The 8,646-nt window shown below is 41.9% G+C and overlaps 2 protein-coding genes across 2 annotated transcripts in view; both read left to right on the forward strand.

Moving 5' to 3' along the window:
• The first annotated feature begins 607 nt into the window (after positions 1 to 607).
• LOC119366710 (cysteine-rich receptor-like protein kinase 19) lies at positions 608 to 5,446 on the forward strand. The gene is made up of 6 exons (XM_037632453.1): positions 608 to 702; positions 2,187 to 2,458; positions 2,674 to 3,173; positions 4,155 to 4,410; positions 4,505 to 4,991; positions 5,100 to 5,446. Exons 1-5 carry the CDS (start codon positions 608 to 610, stop codon positions 4,732 to 4,734), a joined length of 1,353 nt encoding a protein of 450 aa, XP_037488350.1. The 3' UTR covers positions 4,735 to 4,991; positions 5,100 to 5,446.
• Positions 5,447 to 6,484: 1,038 nt separating this feature from the next.
• The window catches only part of LOC119366755 (coatomer subunit beta'-2-like), an 8,874-nt gene continuing 6,712 nt past the window's right edge, over positions 6,485 to 8,646 (forward strand). Inside the window, exons 1-3 of the mRNA XM_037632480.1 lie at positions 6,485 to 6,550; positions 6,626 to 6,693; positions 8,576 to 8,630. Coding sequence (XP_037488377.1) covers positions 6,626 to 6,693; positions 8,576 to 8,630 — 123 coding nt within the window. The 5' untranslated portion in view covers positions 6,485 to 6,550. The remainder of the gene's footprint in view (positions 6,551 to 6,625; positions 6,694 to 8,575; positions 8,631 to 8,646) is intronic.

The raw sequence follows: 8,646 nt of genomic DNA on the forward strand, positions 1-8,646 counted from the left end.
TCACATAGTTGCTTATCTTGGTTAGCATAAGTTGTTGGTGCACATAGGTGAGCCTAGTTGTTTTAGGTTTTGTGCTTGACAAATTAACCGCTAGGTTTATTCCGCATTTGTTCAAGCGTAAACCGTAATTATTTTAAAGCGCCTATTCACCCCCCCTCTAGGCGACATCCTCGATCTTTCACTACCAAAGATTGATCAAAAATTATTTGTACCGACTGAGCAGAATTTAACGCGTTGCCAAAGATACCATATTGCTAAAGAAGAGATTGATTATCATACATGAATTACTTGGTTACCAAAGATAGAAAAGTGGGTCTTTTCTCTTTTCCGGCAAATAAAAAGAAAGAAAAGAAAAGGATTCTATCTTCTCAGAACTTTTTTTAGGTCAAAGCAACGCTTTATAACTTAACGGTGCTCGGGCAAATCGCTCGAGGCACAAGCAGCCACTTGGGCTGGTACATCAGACCCCCAGTTCATAATCTGGTCTACTAGGTACAACCGGCCAATATTGGCAAGCTCATGGGCTACAACATTAGCACTACGACGACATACAGATATCTTGTGTTTAGAGAACCACATCTTCAGCTGATACTTCGTGTCCCCGATGATGGCCGCATATGCTGACGAGTCGGCCTTCCGGAGGTCCATGGCTTCCATTAGCAGTTGGGAGTCTGTTTCAAAGATGACCCTCAGGCTGCCCAGGTCAGCCGCAAGGGCTACAGCATTGGACAATGCATCCACTTCCACCGCGAATGCATCATGTATATGGTCCTGTCTGCCAGCCCTTGCTGCTACGATATTCCCGACCGAGTCTCTCGCCACAGCGCCCCATCCAGCATGTCCATCACCTGGGACAAAAGATCCATCCGCATTGATTTTCAGCATATCATCAGGCGGGGCAGTCCACTTGTCCATGGAAACTTTCGTCGGTGGTTTAAGATGAGTAATGCTACACTTACAAACGAGTTACAAGGTTTTACAAAGAGGGTTAATTTGATTGGTCAATAGGTGAGGAGGCGGCCCACCCCCCTGAAAATCAGAGGGGGAGGGGCAAGTTTATGATTGGTTAGTAGATAAAAAAAATTCTAGTCAGCGTGTAATTGCGTGTAACTCTTTGTATGTTTAGCATTACTGGTTTAAGATAGACTTGCATATATTTCATAGACTTGCATGTATCCCATGACAGCGGTGCGTGTCCTCCTCGCAACCTCCGCTGCTGACGCAGCAAGCTCCCCCTTCCTCAGCTTGTTGCGTATGCTCCACCAGTGCCACCAGAAAATTAAAAGAAAGGAAAAAGAACGAGGGGGTAGATGGTTATGCAGATGGTATGGCGGGAGCAAATATGGAGCCAGCCGCTTGCCACTTGCGGCCTCCACATCATTTCTGTGACTCATCATGCATATATGAGCCGCGTACGAATTGAACTGAAACCGCGGAGGGAAAAAACGACGAAAATCAGGCTAGAATACGACTCCGGGAGCACCAGAAGTCCCCATCATTTGCGCACCGTACGGGATTTTGGTATTCTCCCTTTCATTCGCTCGCAATCGTACCTACGTACGTACGTACGGGGCACCAGTTATACTACTCGGGTCGAAAAGACGAGGCTGCCCTCAACGCCCCCCGCCGTCCTATAAATCTGGCCCGCCCGCGAGCGCTTCTGTCACACCCACACCACAGACACACACACCAGCATTCCATCCGCCTCCGACCGCGAATCCGCCCCGCCGGCGAGATTGAAATTTCTCAGCCAGCGCTTTCTCTCCTCTCCGGTAAGCACTCCATCCGCCTCCGACCACGAATCCGCCCCGCCGGCGAGATTGAAATTTCTTAGTCCTAGTTCCTCGTTTCTTCCCTCTGCTCACGCGGTGAGAGAGGCCTCTTCGATCGGGCGGAGATGCGCGGGTTGTCAGTCTTTGCGCTCGATCGCCGCCGCCGGGCCAAGGCCTCCTATTCCTTCCTTCTGGATCTCTCAATTTCTCCCTGTCAAAAAGGATTCCAGTACTACTCTGGTATATTTGCTTGCTTCAAGTTGGTTGGTACCCTAGATGTTGACATTTTTTCTCTCTATAAACTTGGTCAAACTTAGCAGAAACTGACTTGGTCGCCTTATATTATGATGAGGAGCGAGTATTATGGATTCGTGTTACTAATTCATTCATGCTCGCTTGATTTTGAGGTTTCAGCCAGACTTACATGCTACTACTCCAACCAGAAGCGGCTAATCTGCTATCGTTTTTCTCTTCAACGTTTGCAGGTACAGCAACACTACATTCTAGACCTGCTCGATACAGCCTTTGCAAGCACAGCAGGTACCTCAAGAGCCTTTCTTGTTTGATGGAAAGTGCAAACAAAGGAGGGTTTCGCCTTTTCAGGTGCCTCAAGTGTTTTGACATTCTACGACAGCCTCGAAATGTTTCACTCTACTACTCCGGTGGATGTAACATCGCCATTAGAGGTACAAATTCGAGGGTACACTGCCTAATTAGAAATGAATTACTCCCACTGTTCCTAAATATAATAAGATGACGTCTTATATTTAGGAACTGATGGAGTAAGAACTAGCTACCTTTTCTCCTTATCAACTACTGTAATTAACACCAGTCAGTTCGCTCAAGCTTTTGGGGAATTGATTTTTTTTCTCTCTCTGTGTGTGTGTTTGTGCGTATGCAGCTAAAATCAATGTCAAGGGCGGACCCAGAAATTACTTACAGCTTCTCATCCTCCCTTACGTTACCTTAAGTTCTTTATGTATCAGCTTCATTTCATTTCTAACGAAGATTATAAGCTGGACTTCTAGACCTAGCCACCGGGGTGCAGATTTGCCACTGAGCAATGGGGTGTCTCCCCAAACCAAGGAACTGGATTCCATGGGTGTTGCCGCTAATGATTCTTGCACTACTCTGGGTGCTCCAAGCTTTGAGAGCAATGGCACGGGTAGAAACGAGAATGAGAATGTTATGATAGCTGAAAAAAATGTCATGGTGGTTTCACATACCGAGAGCAATGAAGATGACAATTCTGATGGCAGGAGCACCATTGGAGAAATGGGAGATCTGAACAGTGCAACTGTGGCGCCAAGGGTTTTACCCTTCCATTTATTGGAAAATATTACAAATGGTTTCTCTGAGGACCGGAAACTTGGTGCGGGTTCGTATGGAAATGTTTACATGGTACGATTTATGCTCTATTTATGGTTTCTAGCTATCCATAATTTGCTATAGTTAGACATGAGGGTGCCTGGGATCGAGGCAAGTGGAGGAGACAACATAGGATGACTTCGACGACTGGGTGGTGCTGATCGAGCACCTAGTCTCAAGCTCCGGGGTGAAAACCCTAGGTATGACCCTAGTTGGTTATACCTGGCAATGACAACATTTTTACGCCTTTACCCATTGAGGCATTGCTCGGACTAAATCTTTAGGGCGAAAACCCACAATCCGGCAGTGTTGGATTCGGCGATGGCGGCGTTTACTCGTCATTCCATTCCTGGAGGCATTGCTTTTCGAGAACTTTTCTCGTAGTCCTTATGTTGTCCAGGGATAGTTGGGGCCGGTCGTCGTTGCATATCGTCGATCGTGTTTTGATCGCTTCAGATTTTCTTTTTCTTTTTTCTCCCTCCGCCTGGCATAGCTTCAGTCTTCTATGATTTTGCTCTTTGCCGGCATGATTTTTTACGTGTGTGCGTTGGTGTTAGCTGTGTGCATTTTAGTTGTGCAAATGCAGAGGCCGGGTGTGTTCATTATGTTTATATCCCCTTGATGCTTCATTATGAATCAATAAAATACACCCTTTATCCAAAAAAAAAAGACATGGTGGTGCCATGCACACCTGTGATTGCACGCACACCACACATCCCCTGGTGAACCATTCGTTATTCCCTGTACTATTTATCATAATACTAATCATGTATAGATCTGATGCATCTAGAACCTACTCCTTATGAATTCAGGTGCATGTCAAACAGTCAAACACACATCAATACATACCACTCTGCTGAGATTTGATTATAGAAAGGAAGCATGTTCATATTCACAAGCCATGGGTCTCCACATGTTCAACCATGGCTATGTACCAATTTCTGCTTTATTAATGTTAAATATTTCACTACAAACAGAAAATTAAACAATGCATGCATGCGAGATTTTGAATAGGGAGAACATGAAGACGGGGAAAGAATTGCTGTGAAGGTGCTTCATTACACTCCAGGACTTGATGAGCAATTTGAGAAGGAGTATCTCAACCATGCAAGCCTCCAACACAAAAATATTGTGCGCTTAGTTGGCTATTCTCATGAAACTCATTGTGTATACCAACCATATAATGGGAAAATGGTTTTCGCGGAGATGAGAAAAAGGGCGCTTTGCTTTGAATATATGACTAATGGAAGCCTTGACAAATTTCTTTCTGGTATGATGCATGGTGTTATATTTGTATTAGAAGGTAGCATGTTAATTAATTATTCATAACACAAATTTTTGAGTATGTCCTTTATTTGCTACAGATGAATCTAGTGGACACGATTGGTGCACACGCTATGCAATAATTAAGGGGATCTGTGAGGGTATGCAATACCTGCATGAGGAATTGGGTTCCCCTTTATATCATTTGGATTTAAAACCAAGCAATGTATTGTTGGATGAGAACATGGTTCCAAAAATAGCAGATTTCGGCTTGTCAAGGCTCGGAGGAGAACACACACAAATGACAAAAAATGCTATGGGAACACCGTAAGCTAATTAATTTCCCACGCGAATAAAATATTTTTAAATATTTTAACAAATTCTATATATTTGCATTGGACCAATGTTATTGGTAACATGTATGATGTGCCATGCAGTGGGTACTTACCGCCAGAGTACATAGATGCAGGTGTAATCTCAATTAAGTTTGACATATTCAGTTTGGGTGTTGTAATCATAAAGATAATGACCGGACCAACAGGTTACTTCAGGATTGCTGAAATGTCTCCCAAAGAATTCGCCGAGCTTGTAAGAGAAATTGTTGCCTTCATTGATATCTGTTTATAGTACATATTTCATTATGCATAATACTTCTATTTTTTAATGTACAACCATACTTTATGTCCCATATTGTAGGTACATGTGAATTGGAAGAATATGCTACAAGCAAAATCATTGTATGAGCCATATTCCGAACAAGCAAAGCAATGCATCGAAATAGCTTTACGCTGTGTGGATGCTGATAGACACAAGAGACCGAGCATAGGGGTAATCATCGATAAGCTAAATGAGATGGAGACTGTGCTACAACTTCTTGAGGCGTCAAGGAATGACACAGGTGTTGGAGTTAAACACGAATAGTATGTCACGTGTCCGGTTCCGTGTCCGTGTTGGCTTCAAAGTCATTGCCGAGTAGGATTGCTAGTAGACATAGGTTAGCTACTAGTATATATACTTGACTAGCCCTGTAAACTTTGTACCACCGTGAATCGAAGCAATAAAGAAAAGCAGGCTCGACACGAGCCTGCGAGGCTATCCAAGCAATCAACAAGCTAGTTCTTCGTGTGCGTGCGTTCTTGTGTTTCCGGCCGGCTGGTCGTTGTGTACGTACGTATACGTTGGTGTTGTTGCTGCAGCTTCACGTTGTGTTGCGGTGCACCTCGACGTAAAAGCACTTCGTTGAGATCGTCAGTGAGTTTCGTTGCTTGGTCGTCGTTCGTCGTCGGTCGTCTCCAGTCGTCGGAAAGTACTCGACGGAGTGGACTGGGCCAACAACAGGGTCATACGAGGTGTGATCACTAATTACACAATTGCTTATGTTGTTTTTCTTGTTTTCCTACTAAACGTACATGCATGTGTGTATATGTAGAGAGCATGACTAATCAATATCAAGGATAGAATGGTTCACTTCGTACATACACATCACACTCGTTTTGTTCTTGAGGAATAATCACATTTAATGCCCAGTTTATTAAATCATACTATGGTAACCAATTTGAATTTTAGTATTACTCCTCCAGATTGTAAATGATTTTAACATATGGATGCCTTTATGGCAACACATGACTATATCAAATGTTGTGGAGTAGAAGTATCAATAGAGTAGGGTAATGCAAAACTAGGTATGTGTAGCGGGTACAGTGGTAATCATGAAAATACCGAGTCCATAGCTTGTAGTTTATTTTAATAATACCATTCATATTTTTATGTATGTATGCATGCACGTACATCCATATACGTATTTTAACTCCGTATATACGGGCTGTTTGTTTTATTAATTGTAGATGTGCCCTTGCATTTCAACCGAGTGTGAGTTTATGGATATCCGGCTAAACAATTTTGTAGACTACACACTGCACGTAACGGACAACAGAGGTAAGGTGCAACAAGTAACAGTAACTACCGCTAGTTACCCAGCAAGCGAGACGGCAACCTTCGAGGTCAGTTTGGTATTTTCGGCATGCAAAACAGATTTGGAAGCACCAGGATTTTGTCTGATATTATTTTATGATGGTTTGGTCTTCTGCTTTTGGTCCTGGTGTCGCCGCATGTTTGTTATCTGGTAGCTGATCCGACCGAGAATCAAGGTAATAGAAATTTCATCATCTTTTTTAATCTTGCTTATCTTCGCTCAAATATCTTACCAACCATGATTGGTTCAGATGATCGACATATGCTGGCTTGAGCAGGGAATTATGAGCGTAATGGACGTGCATCCGACAAAGCCTTGGTAGGTCTGTGCTTCTAGCGATATTAATTATGAGGGTAATGGATACGGGGAACATATCTAGCGCACCGGGGCAACTGGTGCTACCGATGCACCGGACCCCGTTACACATTAAAAAATGTTCGAAAAAATCCGAAAAAAATTAGTGCATTGACACAACACACAACATCAATGTATGTTGTCACAAAAATTCAAATCAAAATTCAAAACAATGCTCAAGATAAGAAAATGACAAATTTGACGTCAATGTGCTAATGGGCCAAAACTAAAGCCCAACTTGCGTTATGTACTATTCAGTATCAAATTTGTCATTTTTCTATCTCAAGCAATGTTTTGAACTTTTATTTAAATTTTTATGGCAACGTACATTGATGTTGTGTCAATGCACTAACTTTTTTCCTGATATTTTCGAGCATTTTTGAATGTGCAACGGGCGATCGGTGCACCAGTAGCACCAATTGCCCCGATGCACCAGATACGTCCCCAATGGATATGCCATATGAGCGGTTCATAGCACCTTCCGTTAGCGGAAATTGCTTTGGGAGGCCGAGCTTCATGGAGGCCTTCAAATGCAAAATTCAAAATTCTTGAAAATTCATATTTTTACATTTAAAAAAATCTGATTTTTTTTTACAGATGATGAAGGCATAGTGCATAAGTGTGTAAATTTTCAGGACGAAATACGCTGAAACATGGGCTGTGCAAAAAAGACAAATCTGTGGGTTTTTTAACACATGATACTATTCATCCTCTCAGACCATGAATTTGTCTTTTTTGTACAGATCTCATTTCAACTATTTCATCTTGAAATTTTACACATACGCATCACATCATTGTTTACTTGTACAATTTGTTTCAGATATTTTTGAAACCGAAATTTCCGAATTTCAATTTTTTTCAAAAAAAAGGCCTCCATGGAGGCCGAGAGCCAAAACGCAATTCTCCTTCCACTAGTCACTACTTAAACAGCTTTTATTTTGAACACTATATCTGCACCCAGTTAGGATACTAGACGTACGTACAACTAGAAGCCAACAACCATTTGGAGTTGTTTGGTTTGAAAAAGTGTCTGGTGTAACCGATCTCCGGTTGTATTCGGTGCATTTCCGACTAAAACCAATTGTTAAAATAGAACCAACAATTGGTTGGATGGTTTGATGGGTGATTTTATCCTTAGCCCACTAGAGGTCAAACCACACATTTGACGTCATTTGTATCTAAAAAAAGCACAATTGCTAAAATTAGTTAATATTCTTGAAATAAGTTGAGTATATATGCACATCATACATCTATCATGTAAGAAAATTTTAAATTCAAATTCAACTCATAACTTGAGAATCAAAGAACACAATTTGTGTCATGAAAAGTAGAGAAATGAACCTGAGCTGTGAATTGTGGCCATTAAGACCATCGTAGAAGAATTTGTTGTTTCTCAAGCCATGGGTCGAATTTGGATTTAAATTTTTTGTAACATTGTAGATGAAAAAAATAAAAAATGCTTAGAACTTACCATAAGTGCTTTTTAGCTCAGGTGCACCGGTTTGGCCTCAACAATCTTAATGCATCGGATATACCATCTCCTCCAGTACCAAGTCGATGCGCGAGCATGTAGTTTGGTCAACCACCTTTCTCATGGCTACAGTAAACATGGGCTGCCTAGAATAGAATCCTCCATTTGCCAACTTGGATGAGCTTTTCTTTTTAGTAGTGTTTTGATTTAAATGCTCACAAACATGATAACTGTAGAGTCGTAAAGTATCGTATTTGAAATAAGAATATTGGCAGACTACAGAACAAGAAAAATGGTTAATAGAGTTTTGATGAAAATTGCAATTTGCGGTATTCATTAATCTTCATCTTTTAAGCGCCCTCTTCTGCCACACAGGATTTTGCTAGGTCATTCAACTGGAAAGATCTCCCTTTGGAACCATCAGACCCAGGTACGTAGCCTTCATA

This window comes from Triticum dicoccoides, chromosome 2B, assembly GCF_002162155.2.
Source record: "Triticum dicoccoides isolate Atlit2015 ecotype Zavitan chromosome 2B, WEW_v2.0, whole genome shotgun sequence".
Taxonomy (NCBI): Eukaryota; Viridiplantae; Streptophyta; class Magnoliopsida; order Poales; family Poaceae; genus Triticum; species Triticum dicoccoides.